We start from the raw sequence: 23,223 nt of genomic DNA, 5'->3' as shown, positions 1-23,223 counted from the left end.
ATAAAAGGGGGGGGGGAGCTTCCCTGGTGGCGTCAGTGGTTGAGAGTCCGCCTGCGAATGCAGGGGACGCGTGTTCGTGGCCCGGTCAGGGAAGATGCCACATGCCGCGGAGCCTGCGCGTCCGGAGCCTGTGCTCTGCAACGGGAGAGGCCGCGGCGGTGAGAGGCCCGCGTACCGGAACAAAAAAAAAAAAAAAGAGAGAAGGACTTAGGTTAAATTAGTGAAGGAAATGGTTTCAACATTCTAAGTAAGATGCTTTTCTACTTTTCACCTTCTACGTAATTGGAGTTAACAGTTCTACCTGAGCTCCACTAGATGGCAGCACATTACATATAAAGTATGTGAATGTGCGAATTATTTTCTAAAAACTGGAGGAACCTGAACTACAAATCCCAACATGCATTAGGCACCTGACCTGATTTGGAACAAAGGTCTTAAGTTTGTTGCCCGCGCAGTGATCTGGAGGACGCCATCAACTTGCAGAAATAAAGTAAGATTTCCCAATATATTTTATATTTTTAATAGATTTATTTATTAATATATTTATTTTTGGCTGCGTTGGGTCTTCGTTGCTGCCCGCGGACTTTCTCTAGTTGCAGCCAGCGGGGGCTGCTCTTCGTTGCGGTGCGCGGGCTTCTTATTGCGGTGGCCTCCCTTGTTGCGGAGCACGGGCTCTAGGCGCGCAAGCTTCAGTAGCGGTGGCGTGTGGGCTCTAGAGCGCAGGCTAACTAGTTGTGGCCCACGGGCTTAGTTGCTCCGCGGCATGTGGGATCTTCCTGGACCAGGGCTCGAACCCGTTTCTCCTTTATTGGCAGGCGGATTCTTAACCACTGCGCCACCAGGAAAGCTCTCCCAGTATATTTTAAATGAAACTTTGGCCGGGGAAAAGGAGAGGTTTTCTTTTCAGATGTTAGTTTTGCACATTACCTTTTTTCTGGATTAAATTTAGCAGTTAGTTCAGGATACGGATGGGTTTTTAACAAGTTTGAAACTCCGGTAGGTTTTTCAAAATAGCCAAAGGAGAGGATTTTACAGTGTCAAAGTGGACATTGTTTTCCTGGCTTATGAAGAAAGAGATCCTGAAAATGCTCTGTGTCTCTGCTAATCAAAAATTAACACTTTGAGGGAATTCCCTGGTGGTCCAGTGGTTAGGACTTGGTGCTTTCACTGCTGGGGCCCGGGTTCAATCCCTGGTGGCGGAAATAAGAGCACATAAGGCCTACGGCGCGGCAAAAAAAATTTAACAATTTGATTCCAATATTTAGAGTAAGAAATCCATCATGTCTGGTTTTCACGTTGGATTTCTTGAAAGTTGCCTCATTTCATCATTTCAGCCCATGTTTGCACTCATTTTTCCAAACAAATCCGTTTTAATATAATAGTGCTGTTATATCTAGTAGTAAGGCTTTGGTTCGAAAATCTGGTCCCAGAAAATAGGGAGGACAGCTCGGGGGAGGTTTTCATAGGGAGCAAAACGGCTGCCCTTGTGCTTCAGCAGTTGTTTAGTAAGTTCTTCCGTGGGTGTCAGAGCCTCCTAGGGAAACATTTGCAATGTGCCTTCACAGTCCCATGACCCAGAAGTCACTAATGCCAATAGTGTACAACAGCAACTTTTTAATACATCATGCTCGAGATTGGGGGAGGGTAAAGATTATTGGAGTTTCGACCCTTAACCATGTTTTAAGTAAAAACGTATCACTCATGTAAGAAGAAAAATAAAAGCTGAAAATTCATTGCATCAGAGTAGGTCAGGCATTGTAAAAGCCCAGCTCTCCGTCAATCAGAGACCATCAGTGAAGTCGTAATCTAGTCCCTGGAGTCGGCTCTTATAAAAACGCGCTGTTAGTCTAGCCCTCTGAGAAGCTGGCTCCGAGAGAGAGTTCAACACGCACGGGATTTATTAGGGGAAATGCTGGTGCGAGAGAAAATGAGTAGGGATCTAGGTAAGGCTGGGAGAGCCAGCAGACCGCGACGGAAGTCTGCCTGCAAGGGAGGGAGCGAGGGACGCTGGGCTGGGCGGTGTGGGCGCATCCTTCACGGCGCGGGGCGTGGTGGGGGGGGGGGTCCACGAGGCCGGCGGGAGGAGCTCGCTGTGTCCCAGAAGTGGGCCTGCCTTAGCGTTCGTGCCGCACTCAGGCATCGGCTGGGAAAGGCCAGGGGGGAGGTGGCCTCTGCACAAACTCACCGATGGGTTTCAGAGCACAGCGCCGGCCTCGTGGTCAGTTACTGGGCACCTGTTCCACAGAGCCGCAGGCCCCTGGCGCTGCGTGGGTATTTAGAACCACGAGGTCTTCTCTTGGACCCGCAATCAGGAGGCCTGGGTTTGAATTCATAGCCGTGAAACACTGGGCAAGCCACGTAATGTCTTTGAAGTCTGTGCACTGATGACCAGACCCTGTGTCAACTCTTAAACACTTCCCTCATCCACCCCTGCTCTCTGTCCCTGCTGTTTCTCCACCGTCTCTGCACCACTGCCGCCACCTCCGAAGGAAACCCCCTGCTCTTGCCTGCTCACTCCCTCCCCAGGTCTGTTCTCCACTGTGAGCTTTCTAGAATACACATCTGATCATGTCATGCTTTTGAAAGCCTCATTGCCCACAGGAGTAACTAGCCCTCAGAAAGGAGAGCTTGCACAAAGAGTGGAGGCTTGAAATCCCGGTGAGTGCACATTGGGTACAGCAAAAAGCCAAGTTTGGCTGAAGAGAACAGAGATAAGTTCAAAAAGCAATGACTGGATCATGTGAACCCTCCAGGCAAGACTAGCTAGCTACCTGTACTCTTTATCAGGCAGGTAATTGAGCAGACTGATTGTGGACGTCATTTTGTGCATGTGCTGTTTCAGTTAGTTCACTCAACATCCACCCAACTCACGCCCTCACCCCCAGCTTTTTACTTTGTAAAGCCTGGAAAACAAACTCAGATTCTTAGCCTCCACTGCTAGAGCTGGCCAATAAAACACAGGCTAGAATTTCTGAGGAAGGCTTACTCATTGAATAGAAAGGTGAAGGCTCTGAAAGAGTTCAGGCTTTCCTTCTTTCTGCCTGGAATGCAGATTGGGAGAAAGCAGCCATTTTGTGGTTGGTGTGTGGTCAGAGGCACACACTAAGAACAGCAGGGTAAGAGAAGGGACTTGGTTCCTTGCAGACAGCCTCATTTAATCATCATTTGACTCTTCACGACCCCCAACCTCATCACTAGCCATTCCTCTCACCCTGAGATCTACAATCCAAGCACTGACCAAATATCTTCTGCACATCATATTTCCCCTATGTCAGAATTTCTCAGTCCTCCCTTTTAAAAATTACTGATTGCGTCTGTTAAAGTGTTACTGATGAATGCTTAAACTTTAAAACAGGATCAGCAGCGTTGTTGGGTAGAATGTTCACATAGCAAAAGAGTCAGGAGACCTGAGTTTGGTTCTGGCTCTGCCGATGACCAGTTCTATGACCTTGAGCAGGTCAAATCAGTTCCCTCATCTGTAAAATGGGGGTATTGGACATGATCTGATTTTCCAACTCTTTTTTTTCAGTGACTCTCTGAGGCCAACTGTGAAATCTTCCCAAGGGACATGGAAAAAACACAGATGATTAATAGTGCAGACCCCAAGAAAAGTTTACAAGAGAGGAAGCAAGAAGCAGCCCCAAGTAGTAAGGACCCACCCAGTGCCATAGCAGTGTGTGCAGGGAGGGCCAGCGGGGAGGGTGGGTGGTAGTGAGGGGATGCTGCTGTATCAGCATCAGAGGCTGACTTCTCTGGGTACTGAAAAAACCTGAAGATGGGTTAAAGTTCGATGTCTGTCTGTCACCAGTTATCACTTCAGTGGTTTTTGCTAAATGTTTTTCATATGCAAAGCTAGGTATTTAGAGTAATCATTCTTGGAGAATGATGGGAGTATTCTCAAGTGGTAGGAGTATTTGTACAGAGGTGCTGTCATCAGGTTCTTAAAGGAGTGCATTGAACCGTTCCTTCTCGACATTACTGCACAAGGCCATGTGCTACAGTGTAAGCCATTAAATACACATGTCTTTAGATTAAACCACAGGTTCCATTATGGGTCGACTTGATGGGAAGGTCATCGTCCTGACAGCAGCTGCTCAGGGGATTGGCCGGGCAGCTACCTTAGTAAGTTATTATCTTTTGTTGTTTGCTTACTAACTTTTGAGGTATTGAATTATGTGGCTGGGTTCCATGGGTATTTATTTCTGCTCTTTTTTTTTTTTCTTTAGTGCTTCTGTTGTCTTAAGTTACAAAAAGAAAAGTGACTACTCCTAACTCCAGGCAGATAAAGGAATGAATACCTCACATGTTTATTATGTGACATCACTGATAACCTTTGACCTAAGAAACTTCTCTCTCTGCCTCAGTTCCTCTGCACCGTAATAAATTTACTGCAGGGACCCTACAGAAGTGCATGGCTTTCTGAAATTATGTCAGTCCAGATATAGGACTCCAGAGTTATGAGACTATCAAGTTACCTTTGCCTTCTAATTTATATCAACTTCTCACACATGAAACCCCCCACCAGAGCTAATAATGCACTGTTATTAGGAGGAAAAGTGTTGATATAACCCATTTTTCTCTTACTATTTGGAGTTTACTAACCTGCTCAGAAATAGAATGCATGCTATCAAATCAAAAAATAATAGTATTTTGAGAGGTGTTTAATAACAGAATCCTATTTTTTTAAAAAAACGTTTTATTTGGTATTAAAGGGACTAAGTCAGCTGACAAGCACAATGTATATCACGTTGTTCTAATTAATGATAAAAATAGTAACAATGGGAAGGATGAGGTGAGACTAGATAGTTTGAAATTCCACCCATTTTATAGGGAAAACAACAGTGAAAATAAGATAAAAGAGAAAGGCTAAATGACTTTCAGTTCTTGAGAGCGGTTTAACCATGTAAACAAAGGATTTATTTGTGCATTGTGTCTACCAGGCTTTTGCAAGAGAAGGTGCCAGAGTCATAGCCACAGATATCAATGAGTTCAAACTTCAGGAACTGGAAAAGTACCCAGGTAAGCAACTCCGCAGCTTGAATCTGGGATTCAGTCTACAAGGGATTATAAATCATTAGTACTTACATGTTGAAAGAAAATTCCTTAGCTGCTCAGCTCCACTGGCCTTTTTAGAGCCTGATTCTCTGATATCAAATTTGTATTCTGTGAACCTAGAGACAAAAATCTGTACACTTAAATGTAAACAAAGTATTTAAGCTGTATACTTAAAATTTTTAATTTATCCAACATGTCAGAGGATTCAGTAGCTAATGACAAAATCATATGTGAACATTTAACAGTTGTTATGTTACCTTTTGTTGACAACTGTGCCGCCCTCGTCTGAGGGCAGCGCTGTCCAAGAGAAACATGATCTGAGCCATATGCATAATTTTAAATTATCTAGTAAATTTTACATTTAAACTTGACATTTAAAATGTTTAAAGAAACAGGCGAAAATTAAGTTTCAGAATATTGGTTTCAATATCATGACCAGAAACCCTAAGAGATTACCCAGATTATTTAGGTGTATATTGCCCCTTACAGCACCACACTGAACCTAACTCCAACACCAGAGGACTTCAGTTTGAGTTACTCTGAAAGAAAGCAGAACCGCTGAAAGAAAGAGAACTTACCTGGAAGTCGACTATTCCAGCAAGATAGAACAGATTCCGTGATCAAACACTAATCAGTTCACTGACCTAGTTAACTGCATTAGACTTAAACTGAATTATAATTCCTATAAGTCAAAGTCAAACTGTTGGAATAGAAAAGAACAGAAGAAAAGAAGTCTTTCTGCAACTCAATTTCAGTCTTGTCTTTCTTTGTTTATAACCTTTTCTTTCTATATCCAAAAGAGAATAATAAACTATATATATTTTTATTTAAAGCATAAAAATAATGACTGCTGCTTTCATTAGAGAATGTTCAGGGGGTTTCTGTGCAGTATGTATCTCTCAGACCCCATGCCGGATCTCTCATGTCTGGCTTTCAAGTATTTCATCCCCTCTTCTGGTCTCTCGTTTCTTCTACTTGTAGTTTTGTCCAGAAGTAAGTGATGGTACCCTTGGCCAACAGAATCATTTCTAAAAAATAATAGAATTAACATAAATGTAAAGTGCTCAAGTAGAAACAATCCCTTATCCACCGCTCCTGCCCTTCCCCTTCGCACAGACAGAATTCAGCACTACTGTAGCACTGACTCAACCTCTGGGGGAAAGAATGGGCTAAAATGAGCCAACTCTCAGCTATTACTGCTGGCTTACTGAGAAGCATCTGTTGTAGATCATTCATACTTCACTGTGAAGTCTTTACTCAGAAAAGACCTGAATCATTCGTTTCAGAGAATAGAGAGAGAGAGGGAGAAAGAGACGTGTTACTGGGTGGTCAAAGTGGGGAGGACGTCAAGATTTTTACTGAGAGTCTTCAGACTGTGAAGACCCTACGAATGATCAACAATCCTACAAAGCCCCACTGGACAGATATTACCGTCTTCACACTTCGAAACAGCTGAATCTTCAAGGCTAACCATTCTTTATGAGTATAGGCAAATAGTGTCCTTTGTTTTATTTTTCAGGTGTTCACACTCGGGTCCTTGATGTCACAAAGAAGAAACAAATTGATCAGTTCGCCAATGACATTGAGAGACTTGATGTTCTCTTCAATGTTGCTGGGTAATTCATAGCTCTTTAATTTCACTCTCCTTACAGAAAGCTTTCTGCAACTTTCACTAAAAGAATTTTGATACTATGGCAAAATTATTCACTGTGAACCATAATATATTCCTTGGGGAATGTGGCTAGATTTTTGGACAGAATTTTTATTACAAGTAAGACAGCCATAGACATTGACATGGGCTTGGGGCCTAAAGGCCGTTAAGGTCACGCAAGGCAACCAGTACTAACGCTGTTGCTCTCCTCAGGGCTGGTAACAGGCTCATGCCAATGGACTTGTTGCTGGTGCTCTACCAGGACTTATAAAATAAGAAGAAAAACTGTTTTCCAGTAGAGTGCCTTTAAAAGGAAGTATATATACACCAGAAACCAAGTACTCAGTTTATTGAAATGAAGATGTTGCCAATTTTTTGGCATATTCTAGTAAGTCTTTTATACCTCCCAAGCTCAGTGTTTCTTACTGGGACAATCAGTCCCAGCAAAAGAAGCTTCATGTTGTACCTTTATACACGGCACAAAGAGAATGGCTTAATTAAACTTATTAGGGTGGTACCCAGCTTGCTGAACCATGCATGAATGATGAAAAGCTGGACCTGGGGCAGCTACATGTAGATACAACGAGTGCTGGTACCCACTGTCCCTTCTCAGGCATGACAGTAGATGTGAGGAACCAGGAACTCAGTAGATACCTCTGATATCCCACTCTTCTTGTGTAGTGTTACATTTGTACTGCTGCATTGGTAGAAAAATTCTAGAGCCTTCTAATATATTTCTGTGGTTCTTCCCAATCATGATTCAGAGTAAAAAAAAAAAAAAAAAGTCTCAGTTTATCCATAGTTTATCATATGTTACAATGTTTGGAAATTAAAGTAACGATTGTGATGATCTAGTTTATAAATAACCTGCTCATTTCTCCTATGAGAATATACCCAGAGCCATGAAAAAAACAACTAGCAAAATTAGTTTCTGAGCACCTGTTAAATTTTCAGCAATGTAAGGGGAACAGAAATAGAGGATGTGGTTCTTGCTGTCATTCGGTTGAACTAGAAATACAGTGGTGCATAGGGATCACAACTGACAATATTTTATAATTAATTACATAATTTTGGTCTAGGGGACAGTGAAATCAGTTAGGACTCTAACTCTGACTGATGTTTAGAAAGCTTCCTTGAGGAAGTGTGACTTCAAAAAGAGTGAAGGTTATTTTAAAGGTTTTGTCTTGTTGTATGTTGTTTACTCAGTATGTTAGAACTGTACAGTAGGGGTATTACTTTGCTACCCTGAGATGTTGAGTTTTCCTTGCAGTTTTGATTTCCCTTGAGAATGTTTAATCTGTGCCACCTGAAGGCACTCTTGATCTTGAAATAGGAGTTAGGCCAAGCGCCCTGTTCTCCTTTGTTTTTAATGGCAGCGATGTTTCCTGCTCAGTAGGTACAGAGTTTCTTATGTTTGGTGGCTTCTAACTCCTGCCTTCTTTTAAAAGAAGGATTTTGTCTTCAAATAAATTTTTTTAGCTTATGTTGTTGGGATACTTCCTCACCTAAGGGACTAAGTGATACTGTGTTGGAATTGTTAATCTTGCTAAGGGAAAGGACAATGGTCTAAGCCAATAAATGACAATAAAAAGGATAAGGAAATGGAATAGAAATGTTTTTCAATGATCACCTTTTTCCCCGTGGTTTAATCACACTTCCAGTTTCGTCCATCATGGAACCATCCTGGACTGTGGGGAGAGAGACTGGGACTTCTCAATGAATCTCAACGTCCGCAGCATGTACCTGATGATCAAGGCCTTTCTTCCTAAAGTAAGGTGACCACCACCGCTAGGATGAGTACCACTGGATAAGTAGGTCTCCATACTGGACATCCAGAGAGGATCCCTACTCTGAAGAGTGATAACAGTGAACATAATGACTAACCTCTAGTGCACACTGATATCAAAGCATTTCATGGAAATTAACTCACTTAACTTTCCACTTCATTCATTCAAGGAATATTAAGCACCATGTGGCAGGCTGCTTTCCAGGTGCAGAAGGCACATCAGAGGACTAAACAAAGTCCTTTCTATAAGGGAGGTACTATTTTGAGGGGCGAGATACGATAACGTATAATCAAATAAACTCTAACGTGTGTGATGGTTATAAGTCCAGTGAACTTAAAAGAAGCTAGGTTAGGGAATTCCCTGGCAGTCCAGTGGTTAGGACTTAGCACTTTCACTGCGGTGGCCCAGGTTCAATCCCCTGGTTGGGAAACTAAGATCTCACAAGCCGCGCAGCGTGGCCAAAAAAAAAAAAAAAAAAAAAGAAGCTAGGCTATCAGTGAGGTCTAGTGGGAGGGCCTCATTAATAAGGTGAAATTCTCATAGAGGTCCCGATGAAGTGAGCAAGCTGTCTGTTCAGGTATCTGGGAAGAGGGTTCCAGGGACTGGAACAGCAAGGGGGCATGTGGGACCAAAGCAGTCGAATGAGGTAGGTACTATCACAGCCACTGTGCAGAAGGATGAAACCGGGAGGTTAGATAACTCGCCTAAGGTCATATAACTAGCAAGTGATTAGAGTCAGGATTTGAACCCTTGAAGTTGGGCCCCTTCTTGAATGTCAGCATCTAGGCCCCCCCATCTCAAGGTGGATGTACCCCATTGCTTTTCTGTACCCCGAGTATTCTCCTTGCACTCCTGCTTTTAGCTGAGCCACAGAGGTACTGGAGAGGTGAGAGACAGCGTGTGCTAAGGAGACAGTATTCCTTCTGAGTCTGCTACCCTTGAATTTGCCAGCCTGCACACAACTCCTGACTGTTTTTCATTTTATTTTACAAACAAGCATTAAGTGCCTTTTGATGGAAAGCACCACGCTAGGTTCTCTGGGGGAGGGGGCGTATAAATATGAAAAACATTGACTTCAAATGAGCTTAGAAGCCAGTAGTAGCAGACAACACAGGCTCAGACAATGAACGAGGTTGACTTTGTACAGAACCGGCTCAGTTCAAGGTTGTAAGTTGAACCCTAGTGAAATGCAGAAGAGCTATGCTTCTCTTCCATTCCAGCTGCATTAGATGACTGACATACTGAATGCTGCCCAACCCAGGGCAGGAGAAGAGTTTTGTTTTGTTTTGTTTTGTTTTTTGCGGTACGCGGGCCTCTCACTGTTGTGGCCTCTCCCGTTGCGGAGCACAGGCTCCAGACGCGTGCAGGCTCAGCGGCCATGGCTCACAGGCCCAGCCGCTCCGCGGCATGTGAGATCTTCCCGGACCGGGGCACGAACCTGTGTCCCCTGCATCGGCAGGCGGACTCCCAACCCCTGCGCCACCAGGGAAGCCCAGGAGAAGAGTTTTTTGATGACAAGGCAGGGCAAACACTTTGCTCTGGACATTGGGCCTAACGTCAAGAAGGATACAGATGAATGCTAAAAGGACAATTAGAGAAATTGACTTAGTAACTAAAAAAAACTAAAAATTTTTTAATCTTCTTGTTTAGCCCCTAGAAGGAATCTTTGGGTTGGCTCATGGAATGTTGAACCAGCAATTTTTTTAAAAATATAAATTGCCTTTTTTTTTCCTTATTTGGAGTTCATGAGAATCTGTTATTTGGAACTTAAATGTATTTTTTGAAGACTAATCCTTAGCATAGGATATGAGGAAAAGCAGAGGCTGTGGTAAAAGAGGAAAGCTCAGGTCAGGTGAATAAGACTTACACATATATGAGACTCATTGTAGTACTGAATGCTTGACAAATATCAGGGAAGGACATAGGTGTGAGATACAGTGGAGCTGAAATTTAAGCTTGTTAAGTGTTAACTTTTAAAATACCAGACATTAACTTGCAAATTAGCGAGTTTGTCTATGATTTAAAGCATCTTAACAATAATCCGTATGAGCCAATGAAACTCATCTGTAAGAAATCCTAAGAGTTATTAATGACTGGGATGGGGAGTCAGAATGAGTTGGTGCCACTTGTTAAAATGACCCCAGCCGACCTCACCTGGGATTCTGGAATCTGGCGTTGGAAGACCTTAGGAACAGCCTGAGCTCTGCCCCTAAGTTCGCCACGGGACCTGGGAGATGGCACCTGTGCTCTCTCGGTGTCTATTTCTTCATTTAAAATGAGGGTGATAGATTACACAGTCCTTTCCAGCCCTAATTATGTTCATTAACCATGACGCACATATACCAGATAGAACTTTCCAGGGAGGGCTTCGAAGCCAGGATTTAGAGTCTAGGCAGATTTGAAAGGTCAGATGGTCAAAACATAGGAACACTTGTAGGAAATTTTTGTTCATGGATAAGCATACAGAAAACCATTCCAAGACTGGAAGAGCAGTCAGAAAGCAGAGAACAAATTAAAAATACTGTGAAAAGAGGTCAGTGTAGAATCCAAGGTCCACCAGAAGAGAGGATCCATTACAACGAGGGTTCGGGGAGGTCTTGGATATTTGGGTGTTCTCCTCCTTTGCTCTATCTTAGCAGAGTCTCTCGCACGTAGAGCTGCTTAGCAAACATTTGCTGGATGAAGAAATGAATCTAGGTTGTCAGTCCAGGTGGAGGTCAGGCATGGAATCACTGAAGACCCAAGAAGCCAAGGTCTGCCAGGTTTAGAAGCTGGGCTCTGGTCAGTGGGGGCAGAAGAGCTGCATCACAGTAGAACTAACTAGATGCAGCTAGAGGGAATCTTCAGAGCTCTTTGTAGCATCCACCTGAGCTTCTGGGAGATCAATCCTAGACAGCATTACTACATCCAGGCACTTCACTTTATTGTTGTACCTGCCAGAGACGGCTGTTGCATGCAGAGCCAGGAAGAGCATTCACACCATGACAGCAGGTGCTGAGCTGGTGTTGAGAAGGCAGCACAGAAGGACGCAAGGACTGGGCTCTAGAATCAGCGGCCAGACCTGGGCTGAGTGGACAGTCCAAGTGTTAGTGGGCAGCAGTAGCATCTCCCAGGTGACTGTTTTCTAAAGTTCTGCCTGAGGATTTTATTGCATTTCAGAAGATCAGAGACTGAACTTATTTAATAGCCCATCTTTATATATTAAATTGGGCTACGTGTATTCCATATGTATTAAAAATGGATTGTATATATTATCAATTATACCTCAGTGAAACTGGGAAAATAATTTAAATGGGTTATGTTATTTGCTAAACTGGATAAGAAAGAATAATTTTAAGGCTTCGTTTTCAACACTTATATTTTACTAATTTTCTGGTCTTTTTTTATGAGGACCCCATTTCATTATGATCCTCTTTATTATATAGACAAACAAGTTGGGTTCAATATTTTCTTGCCCTGCCATCTTCTGGATTTCACTGGGTCACCTCAGCCTCTCCTTTTATCCTTTTAATCCATTCAACGTAATACCTTAGGGTTGTTTTAGACTTTCTGCTCTTAGGTACCGATTAGTAGCTAAGTATCAAAACAGAAAGTAAGAATACTATAAGGAAAAAGAGAATCTTGGCAAACTCATCCCTGGATCGTCCAGTTATTCACCTTCTTCATTCCTACACCTCCTTGAAAGCTGCTGGATAAACTCACCCCAGCAGAAGTGACTTTTTTCTTTGACCCTTTACACTGCCTACTGAGACTCCTCCGTCTTAGAAGCTCTTTCTTTACTTGATTTTCATGATAGAGCATATCCTGGTTCTCCTTCCTCTGTTCTCCACCTCCCCCAGCACTTATTTTAACCCTTCACCACCTCCTCCTTGTTCTTTATGGTCATCCCTGCAGCCTCTGATTTCAGTAAGTTAGTGCCCACGAGGCAGGCATTCTCTCCAACTCTTGCTTCTTCCCCCCAAACATTGATGGGTGGATACCCATGCCCTCGCGTATACCTATATCATCTTGAAAACATACATACATCTTTTAATTAAATATAAGTTCATCTGAAAACATTTTTTAATTCATAGCAGCTTTTTTCAGTGATATATTTGTTTAGGTCTGGGGCAGAGCTCAGCAATCTGCACTTTAACCTAGCACCTCAAGAGATTTTTTTGTTTTGTTTTGTTTTTTTGCAGTACGCGGCCCTCTCACTGTTGTGGCCTCTCCCGTTGAGGAGCACAGGCTCCGGACGCGCAGGCTCAGCGGCCATGGCTCACGGGCCCAGCCGCTCCGCGGCATGTGGGATCTTCCCGGACCGGGGCACGAACCCGTGTCCCCTGCATCGGCAGGCGGACTCTCAACCACTGCGCCACCAGGGAAGCCCCAAGAGATTTTGATTCACTGAAACATATTGACTGGCTGCTGTGTACCCTGTCTAGGAGGACAGGACAGCCACAGACCCTCCTCTTAAGACTTTCACACTTTCTGTGTGGGATTCTGAAGGACGTATTCTTAGGAAACACTGCTCTAGACGGGGAGCAGCCCTCGCTGCATGTAACCATGTACCAAGTCCTGCTCACGTACCTCGGCTGTCTCCACCTCTGTTACCCACAGACGTTTCTGCTCTCTACTTTCATTACTCCTTTCCTAAATCCCTGCATCAGCTTCCAGTGCTCTCCTCTACAAGATGCCGTAGTAATCTTTGTAATCTTCAAATCTGAACATGCCACTCCCCCTCTGCATTAAACCCCTCATTGTCTCCACCGCATTGCCTTCAGGGTAAAGCCAAAATTCCTAAATTTAGCCCCACTGGCCTCTGCAGCTTTATTCCTCCCACATTCTGTCTTCCAGCCAGACCCATCCCTTCTTCCCACTTCCTGGGAAGAAAATACCCTTCTCTTTTATTTTTCTGATTAACGCTCTAGCTTTCAAAAAATCAGACCTCCTCTGAGTGCCCTGCAGCCTGGTCTCTTCTTTCCACGTCCGCCCCCTCCCCAGTGACAGTCTTTCCTCTTGCTGGATGCAGGTTATACCAGCCACTTCAATCAGACTGGCAGCTCTATAGGCAGGCAGGGACTGAGTCATTTCTCTTTGAATCTCCTCGACCTACCACTGTACCTGACCACAGTAGGTATTCAACTATATGTTGAATATGTGATGAATGGAGAACGAGTTTTCCATCGGGAACATACAGTAACATTAACATTCATTAGCCTTTCATTTAGCTCAGAGTTCCTTCTTCGTCTTGCTGATACTTTTATGCCACAGGAGGGCAGTAAACCCTTGGGAAATGTTCTTGCCAATGTGTACACAAGCCATCAATTCCCAGCAATGATTGGGTGAGACCATTAAGACTGCTTAACAGGGAGTTCCCTGGTGGTCCGGTGGTTGGGACTCCGTGATTTTACTGCCTAAGGGCCCGGGTTCAATCCCTGGTCAAGGAACTAAGATCTCACAAGCTGTGTAGCGTGGCCAAAAAAGAAAAAAGAAAATAAAATCCGTTAAAAAAAAAAAAAAAAAGACTGCTTAACATGCTTAACAGTGCTTAATGTTAATAGCTAATATGATGATCCTGCAAACCATAAGTAAATGCGCATCTTTTAAAGAGGTAGTATTTTTAGCCTGCAGAGTAGCATCTTTTTTTGGTCTTTGTTTTGTTTTGGCAGATGCTTGCTCAGAAATCTGGCAACATTATCAACATGTCCTCTGTGGCATCGAGCATCAAAGGTAGGTGTGTCTTCCTCTGGGCATCATGACACATGTAGTCACACACCTTCAAGAGCTAAGGGTTTGGGGAACAAGCGTAGCAGAGATCGTAAAACTGCTTTTTTATAAATTGCTCTAAAGTTTCTTAAGTACCAGTCCTTTTGCCTTAGATGTGAACCAGTCATAAAGTTAAATATAAGTTGGTTTGCTTTGCTCTACCTTTTATTACTTCTAATGGATATGGAAATGAAGATCAAACGGGGAGAAGGAAACTTTGATACATTTAATTAATCAAAAAAGATTGTCCCACTAGATGTCCCTGACCCCAAAGAATTCACAGTCTAAAAGGGGGGAGAGTCAGGCAAATGCACATCTTCTACAGTATGATAGGGTCATAACAGAGCGTTGTACAAAGTACTGTTACAATAGCAGGGACATAACTCTGCCTGTGGATTGGGGCAGTGCTTCACAAAGACATTTGATCCAGCCCTAAATGAGAAGTCAAGTTGAAGGGCCAGATTGCAGTGCAAAAGTGGAGATGATGGACAGTGTCACAGTCTGGCACAGATGGATTTCGAGTTGAAAATGAAGTAGTTACTGCTGAGATAACATTCCTTCTCTTAGCAAGGATGTACACAGTAAGCCTGCACAGGAGACAAATGCAAAGAAATGCCTAAGCCTCTGGGTTTGTTTGGGTTGTGTTTTGTTTTGCTTTGCTTTACCCTAAATTTCTTCGTTCTACCAACTGATGATGAAAAACTAAAGCCACTGCTATCACTTAGGTGCAGCATCTCAACACCGAAGTCTCAACTGAATTGTGCCAATAAAGATATTATTTTCCCAGATTCAGAAACTAGCTCTATTAAAGGAGAAAATCTGATATCGATTTTTAGAAAGGGTGCAGGGACTTCCCTGGTGGTCCAATGGTTAAGACTTCGCCTTCCAATGCAGGGGGTGTGGGTTCGATCCCTGGTCGGGGAGCTCAGATCCCACATACCTTGAGGCCAAACAACCAAAACACAAAACAGAAGCAATATTGTAACAGATTCAATGAAGACTTTTTAAAATGGTCCACATCAAAAAAAAAAATCTTAAAAATGGTGGAGTGTGAGGAAGCATGACAATGGTCTCCTGCTTCCTAAAGTTGACTGTGTCTTTTTATTCCTTCAACGGTTGAACTTTCCTTCATTCTCAGGAGTTGTGAACAGGTGCGTGTACAGCACAACCAAGGCAGCTGTGATTGGTCTCACAAAGTCTGTTGCTGCAGACTTCATCCAGCAGGGTATCCGGTGCAACTGTGTGTGTCCAGGTGAGTTGGGCACTGTGGGACTATGAATTTGTTCTTTCTGACCTCCCGGCTGCCACTGTGAAAAGTATCTATGTAAGCTTGTTTACCACATGTTGTATTGTCATTGGGAAAAGCTCCAAAGAAAAACGAGTCCAGGCTTATTAAGATAACAGTCCAATGGTAAGTTGGGAAAGAGATCCTAAGTCATTAGGAATAACCCACAGATGTGTTAAAAGACAAAATTCAACCAAGTAATATGAAGATCTAATTGGCTTTATTCAACGATTCATGAATCAAGTGGCATCCCATCTAGCAACTAGAAGGATGCTCCAGGGAGCCATATACAAAAATGGAAGGTTTTCATAGAAAGAAGGGTGGGGCAAGGAGGTCATTGGCAAAAGAAAAGAAAAGGTTATTCTGGGCTGGGACTGCTTTTTTAAGGGGGAGGGGATGGCACAGGTTTTATACTACAGGTTGCCTCTTCTTCCTCTAGGGGGATAGAGAGGACCCACGGGGGCCCAATTACCTCATTGGTGCTAACCAGAAAATTCCAGACTGGTTGATTAAGATTACATTTCTGGTAAAGGTTGAAACTGCAATTAGGTTAGGCATTAAATGTAGGTTTTGTATCATGGGCTTTAGCACAAGCGATGCCATTTTGATTTAACAGATGCAAAAGGTTTAAATGCTACTTGTGTGGATGGGGACAATTCCAAACCCTGTGGTTGAGAGACATAACTGGCCAAGGCTTGGTGTTTTAGAAGCAAGCCCAGGATGGCCTCGTCAGGGGAAAGTTGAAACGTAGACCATGCTCACAGGACAGCAGGAAGAAAGAGGAGCCTCCCAGACGTAGGGAGCCACTGAATCATGTCCATCACCTGGGGTGGCCCATAAGCAAAAAGGAGGGATTCATACCTTCCTTTATGCTGTAAAGAGGGGGTCAGCAAACTATGGCCTACAGGCCAGATCCGGCCTACCACCTGTTTTGTAAACAGTTTTATCGGAGTACATCCACACCCAGTTTGCTTTTATATTGGTTAAGTTTGCTTTCATGCTGCAGTCAGAGTTGAGTAGTTATAACAGACCAAATGGTTCTCAAAGCTAAAAATATTTCCTGTCTGGCTTTTGACCAAAAAGTATGCTGGCCCCTCATATAAAGGAAAGGAGAAAAGCAGAACTTATTATGAGTAGAAAGGACATTTATGTTTACACTGTACTGTAGTCGATTAAGTGTGCAATAGCATTGTGTCTAAAAATACAATGTACATACCTTAATTCAAAAACATTTTATTGCTAAAAAACGCTCACCATCATCTGAGCCTTCAGTGAGTCCTAATCATTTTGCAGTAGTACCATCAAAGATCACTGATCACACATCCCCATAACAAATATAATAATGAAAAAGTTTGAAATATTGCAAGAATTACCAAATGTGACACAGAGACATGAAGTGAGCAAATAAATGCTGTTGGAAAAATGGTGCCTATAGAATTGCTCGAAGAAGCATTGCACAGCCCTGAAATCTGTAAAAAAATGTAGTATCTGTGGAGCTCAGCAAGCCAAGGAGAGTAAAATGAGGTCTGCCTAAGAAGAATTACCAACTTCCTCTCTGAAAAGAAATTCAGTACTGCATGTGCAGAATCAAGGTTTCTCTTAGTAGTTCACAACTGGTATTGTGGCTTTGGGGAGGAGAAGCAATTCACAGTTACCTGTGGGACCTTTCAAAACCTGAGGGGCATGCCAGCATTTGGAGAAGGAGTTGATGGGGAACACCGTGTGCAGTTTGGAAAGTGCCACTGGAAATTCTGATGTAATTCATCATGGTCTCCCCTCAGGTTGAAACCCACTGACTTAGGAAAGGGGGAGACTACTAAATAACCTTCAAGGGACAGAATTTCCATGATTGACGTGTTCTGTTTAATTTTTCTTGGACTAGAACGGTAAACATAGGTAACACCAAGAAAGAGGAGGTTACAGGAGAGAGAGTTTCACCGGGTTTTAACATACACGTTGGTGATACTTGAGTCTAGCTATTTTGGGTGCCATTTTCCCAGTGGAATAAATGGCAAAATGATTTGGAAAATGTGGTTGTTTTGAAGCTGGACTTTTCAGAAGATTGGAAAATATATTCTCCCACTGTCTGGAACAAGGAACTAGCTGTGACTCATTGAGCCAGTCACAAAGAAAATGTGACAAGGAATGAGTGTGTCTGGGTTGGTGCTGATGATATAGTCACAACACTTCAACACCAGACTGGTGTGGACAGTGGCATGGTGTGTCAGTCTGTGCCAGGGACACAGCAGAGTCAGGTGACAGTGGAATGAAGTGCAAGGCATAGGCTTGCTACAGAGTTTTCATGTAATAGTCATTAATACCGGCCATATGTAAGAGTCGGTGAGCATTTGCCTCAGCGGGAGGAAGCTGTTAAGGATTTTGAGGAGGGCGTTAAGTGAATGCTTAAGGTGCCTTGAACACACTGTTGGTAGAATTGTGGACTTTAAGGAGGCTGTTGATGAGGCAAGTGAGGAAAGTATCACCAGAAATTGGATACAAAGAGATTTTCGCTTTGTGGTTTAAGAAATTTCATCAACACTATTGCCTGCTGTAACTGTGGAGGGTAGAAAATGTTCCTGATGAACCAGGTGATGTAGCCAAGGCAGCTCCCACCCAACCTATTGAAAGTGTCGCCTGCTTACAGTGAAATGTGAGAGCACAGAGACAAGCTAAGGAAAGGGCTGTTAAACAAAAAGGAGCCAGGATTTGCAGATTTCGAAGATTCCCAGTCTCTCCAGAGAAATGGCAAATGATAATAAAATTAAGAAATGGTTTCCGAGGCGGGGAGGATAATAAATTGGAAGATTGGGACTGACGTATACACACTACTATATATAAAATAGATAACTAATAAGGACCTACTGTATAGCACAGGGAACTCTACTCAATACTCTGTAATGGCCTATATGGGAAAAGAATCTAAAAAAGAGTAGATATATGTATATGTATAAAGACTTACTTTGCTGTACACCTGAAACTAACACAACATTGTAAATCAACTATACCCCGATAAAAATTTTTTTAAAAAAAAGAAAGAAATGATTTCCAAGCAAACATCAAATCTGTGGCACACCCAGGAGCATGGTCTTAAGGATGGAGCTGAAAGTATGACAGTGAAATCACTTGCTATGAACTTAGAAAGATCATGTGGTCTCCGGGAGTACGGTCAGCAGAAGAAAGCCCTCTGAAGAGAATTTGCAGATCACAGAAGTTAACAGAAATGTATGGGAACTTGCTCTGTAAAGAATGTGAACTAAGTGGGATTTAAAATTTTTTAGTCATTATTATTTTTCTTGTTTTTAAGTAAAATAAAGTTATATTTTTTCAATGAGAAATATGAAACAATGGTTAAAACAGGAATTTAAAACCGATGAAAATAGGCAAGATAATGAGGAAAATTAAGAGCCACCTAAGTTATCGAGGACTGTGATGGGTGTGGAGTTGTCCCTGAGAATCCCCCCAGAGTGAACCTGACAGCAGAAAATGTTTTTGAGATCATTAGGTAGTCTGGGTCCTTATACTGATATAGTGCTTGTATGATTTTATCTATAATACATCTCAGGGTTGTTGTGAGGATTAATTGAGATAATACCTATAACAGTGCTTAAAATCCATAAAGTATCATATCAATGTGATGTGACTAAAGTATGTCCTGGGAATGCTGGGTGTCATTTTTTGCCTAATATACTTCACAAAGAAGTATAGTCTGTGTTTTTAAAAATCATAGAAATTTATTAAAGAATTTATAAGCCTATTAAATAAAAAGCAGGCAGGTAGAGGTGAAATTGTCACTCCAAGTCATGGAGAAGGCTTTCACTGATCGTTGTATCATATGGAAAGGAAGTTTAAAATTTAATCATCAATTTCTTTTTCAGTCTAAGTAAGTAACCAAGCTGAATGCCCTCCTTTGATTTAGGAACGGTTGATACCCCATCTCTGCAGGAAAGAATACAAGCCAGACCAAATCCTGAAGAGGTATATCTGCTATTTTAAATGTGTTTAAATCCTCTGGTTAAAAAAAAATAAAAATGCTCCTTCCTTACCTAGAGTAGACAAATCCATAGAGACAGAAAGTAGAAGGGTGGTTGCCAGGGGCTGGGGGAGAGGGAGTGGGGAGTTTTTGTTTAATGGGGATAGAGTTTCAGTTTTTCGAGACGAAAAGAATTGTGGAGATTTGTTGCACAATAATATGAATGGACTTAACACTACTGAACTGTACACTTCAAATTGGTTAAGATGGTAAATTTTATATTATGTGCATTTTACCACATTTTCAAAAAATATGAAAATGCCCTCTTCTTTAATACTATCTTTCTGATCTGTCCCAGTCTCTGTAGGTTTTAGTATAAAACAGATAGTTTGAGTAGATTGGGAGTCACCATAGTCCTGTTTGGTCCACAATTAAAGATATTGATATTCTCCTGTATCTTGTGTCATGTATAATTAATCAAGGCAACAAGCCAGTGGTACCTTTGTAGATTCCTCTTGCCTTTGACCTTCTGAAGGTGTTGCAGGTGAGTTACTTCAGCTCACATCACTGATGTCCGGTATGGTTTCTGGTTCCAGGCACTGAGCGATTTCCTAAAGAGACAGAAAACAGGAAGATTTGCAACTGCAGAAGAAATAGCCCTGCTCTGCGTGTACCTGGCCTCTGATGAAGTAAGCACTGTTCTTCCCAGGGGCTTCATTATCCTCAATCACATTTGGCCACAATTTGCTCATCAAAATAGTATGATTTAGGGAGTGATGGCATGTAGGTGCTAAGATGCTGCTTTTACAAGATGGGAATAAGTTCTGATTTAATTTGCTCATAGAAAGGCCACTTTGATCTGAGCCACCAACTCTTCCTCATTCAACTTTACATGTCACTGAATCTGATAGCAAGTGAAGTGGTGGAGGATTGAAAAAAATTAAATTGCTCAATTTTATAATTACTTTCAAAAATTACAATTTGGGAAACCATTTGTAAATTTGATTTGTAAATCAAACCAGTGAACCTCCAAAATTATGAGAGCTTCCGGTGAAATGGGGAAAGGGTTAACCAGATTTGCGTCCAGGAGACACAGAATTAGCATCTGGTGTTTTCAGTTTTACTGGTGACTTGTTTAGAACAATGCCAGTACCTCTTTTTTTTCCCTATGAATTTTTACTTATTTATCATCACGTATGGAAATTCCTAATTCTGTCTCTTTCCACGTTGCACCTATTTAGTAATCAGTTTTTTCCTTAATGGCGACTGTATATTTTTTAATGGCAAACAGCTGTGAAAGCAGAAACTTTCATAAGAGATATTTCTTATAAGGTATAAAGTACAAGGACATCCCCTCTGTTTTTGTTTGTTTGTTTGTTTGTTTTTGCGGTACGCGGGCCTCTCACTGCTGTGGCCTCTCCCGTTGTGGAGCACAGGCTCTGGACATGCAGGCTCAGTGGCCATGGCTCACGGGCCCAGCCACTCCATGGCATGTGGGATCTTCCCGGACTGGAGCACGAACTGGTGTCCCCTGCATCGGCAGGCGGACTCCCAACCACTGCGCCACCAGGGAAGCCCTAAAAATGTTTTAACTTAAACATGGATAATAGACTCAAATTTGTGTTCCTAGTTTTAAATTCACCTAAAGCCTGAGGCAATGGAAGAGGCTGGAAGGAAAGACATCCTAACAGGAGTACAGAGTGTTTTAAAGTTCAATATATATTGTATAGCACAGGGAACTCTACTCAATACTCTGCAATGGCCTATATGGGAAAAGAATCTAAAAAAGAGTGGATATATGTATATGTATAACTGATTCACTTTGCTGTACACCTGAAACTAACACAACATTGTAAATCAACTATACTCCAATAAAAATTAAAAAAAATAAAATTCAATATATGAAGACTGATCATATAAAGTAGATAAACTAGGGGGTTATTAGACACTCTACCAAGAAACACCCCCAATTTCTCCAAGTTTTTTTTAAAAGGCAAGCTTTCTGTTTTACATATGGACTCTTCTAGATCTTTCTAAAAGGACAAAGGTCCTTTTGTTGCACATTTCAAGCCAGAACATTCCCAAATATTTGGTAACCTAAGCTCTGGCTAAACCAGGGCAATTTAGCTTATCAGCAGTACCCACAAATCAAATGAGCTCTTGTGAAGATACAGATTCAAAGAAATCAGAAAGGTTAATATACTCAGTCACTCATAATCTGCCTAGTCATTTCCTCTGCTATGAACAACTGTTGTTAATAGTTCTGAGAAGTAGTAACTGCTCTGTCACTAAAACATTTCAACCTCTGTATCTGTCACATTCATCACCACCTGGTGTGCACCAAGTTACACTGAAGAGGGGCTAACTGATCAGTAACACACCTCCTCACTCCTGCCTACTCCCCTTTCCTTCTCTCTTCTCTCTTCCAGTTAGTTCCCTGGTCGTGTACTATTCACAGACATAAAACAGAGGGGGGTGCTCCCCTGGTGGTACAGTGGTTGAGAGTCCACCTGCCGATGCAGGGGACACGGGTTTGTACCCCGGTGCGGGAAGATCCCACATGCCGCGGAGCGGCTGGGCCCGTGAGCTATGGCCGCTGCGCTGCGCCTGCGCGTCCGGAGCCTGTGTCCCGCAACAGGAGAGGCCACAACAGTGAGAGGCCTGCGTACCACAAAAAACAAAACAAAACAAAACAAAAAAAAACATTTTTAAACCTCTACCACAAGAATCACTTCAGCTTTAATTCTTTGGAAAATGAAAAATTCTGTGGGGAAAAAAATCCGTAATTTTTAAACTTCTTTAGTTTTGTACAGATTTGGATGTCTGAAACTAGTATAGAATTTTTTTTCTGGTTAATAGATTATAATAATTATTACTCATATAAATTTTAAAAAGACATTTAGTGTGCTTCAGTACCTGGAATTACCCATGTATATTGATTAACTAAATATACATCTTTTTTTTTAAATTCTGTTTGTAATTGACATTACTACTTTGTTACTGACACACTTGATTATGTTCAAAGGTTTATTAGTGGCATAAAACTCAGCTAGTTAGAATACTTCTGAGATTCAAAATGAAAATGTACTGTTTTAGCCTATACTTTATCCTAATTCGGGTAATGGCTCTATATCACAAAATTTCTTAATTTTCTGACTCTGAGTCCAGACACTCTTAGAATGATGTGACATGTGCTCAAACACCAGCCAGAGGCCAGTCAGATCCAGATCACAAGAACACTCAGCAGTTTTAAATCATCTGAAATTTAATTCAGATTTTCCTAATTTCTATTTGTTAAAAGTGTGGTTTCCTGGTACTATGAGGATAAACTGTTTAGCTATCTCAGTCAGGAAAACTGAAGAAACACAACCTGGTTAATTGTTCTATCTCCTTGTGTTTATCCCTGCAGTCTGCCTATGTAACAGGTAATCCTATTATCATTGATGGAGGCTGGAGCTTGTGATTTCAGGATCTCCTTGCTGGGAAGGCAGGCCGTTCCTGTCTACAGTGAACCTGCTTATGAAGAAAACTCACCCATCCTCTCTTTCCTATTAATGGCATATTAATGAAAATAAGACCTTTTTGATGATGTCATTGTTCACAAGAGTCTGATTCTTTAAATATATTCATCTCTTTCTAATCTCTTCTGAAATCATTGTAGATAGGTGAGATAATGAACTCACTGCAAAAAGAACATTTTAAGAATAAACCTCAATTTCTAAGTATA

At 42.0% G+C, this 23,223-nt stretch overlaps 2 protein-coding genes across 4 annotated transcripts in view; both read left to right on the top strand.

Annotated features, from left to right (window-relative positions):
* Positions 1–3,640, top strand: part of CENPE (centromere protein E) — an 81,311-nt gene extending 77,671 nt beyond the window's left edge. The window contains exon 50 of the mRNA XM_027103406.1: positions 3,530–3,640. Coding sequence (XP_026959207.1) covers positions 3,530–3,540 — 11 coding nt within the window. The 3' untranslated portion in view covers positions 3,541–3,640. The remainder of the gene's footprint in view (positions 1–3,529) is intronic.
* Positions 249–23,223, top strand: BDH2 (3-hydroxybutyrate dehydrogenase 2). 3 transcript variants are annotated; one of them, XM_027103413.1, is made up of 10 exons: positions 249–490; positions 4,031–4,122; positions 4,941–5,019; positions 6,575–6,671; positions 8,368–8,476; positions 14,145–14,205; positions 15,380–15,493; positions 19,443–19,501; positions 20,093–20,185; positions 22,906–23,223. In XM_027103413.1, the coding sequence occupies exons 2-10, from the start codon at positions 4,051–4,053 to the stop codon at positions 22,957–22,959; spliced, it is 738 nt and encodes a 245-aa protein (XP_026959214.1). In that variant the 5' UTR covers positions 249–490; positions 4,031–4,050; the 3' UTR covers positions 22,960–23,223. The 3 variants fall into 3 exon arrangements, with proteins under 3 accessions (XP_026959214.1, XP_026959212.1, XP_026959213.1); XM_027103411.1 differs by lacking the exon at positions 249–490 and adding an exon at positions 3,530–3,647; XM_027103412.1 differs by lacking the exon at positions 249–490 and adding an exon at positions 3,577–3,673.

The sequence above is a fragment of the Aethalodelphis obliquidens genome, unplaced genomic scaffold (assembly GCF_003676395.1).
Source record: "Aethalodelphis obliquidens isolate GAN/ISIS:26980383/991018 unplaced genomic scaffold, ASM367639v1 scaffold6, whole genome shotgun sequence".
NCBI lineage: Eukaryota > Metazoa > Chordata > Mammalia > Artiodactyla > Delphinidae > Aethalodelphis > Aethalodelphis obliquidens.
Note: the sequence above shows the minus strand (reverse complement) of the source record. Positions and strands in the feature narration are given on the sequence as shown.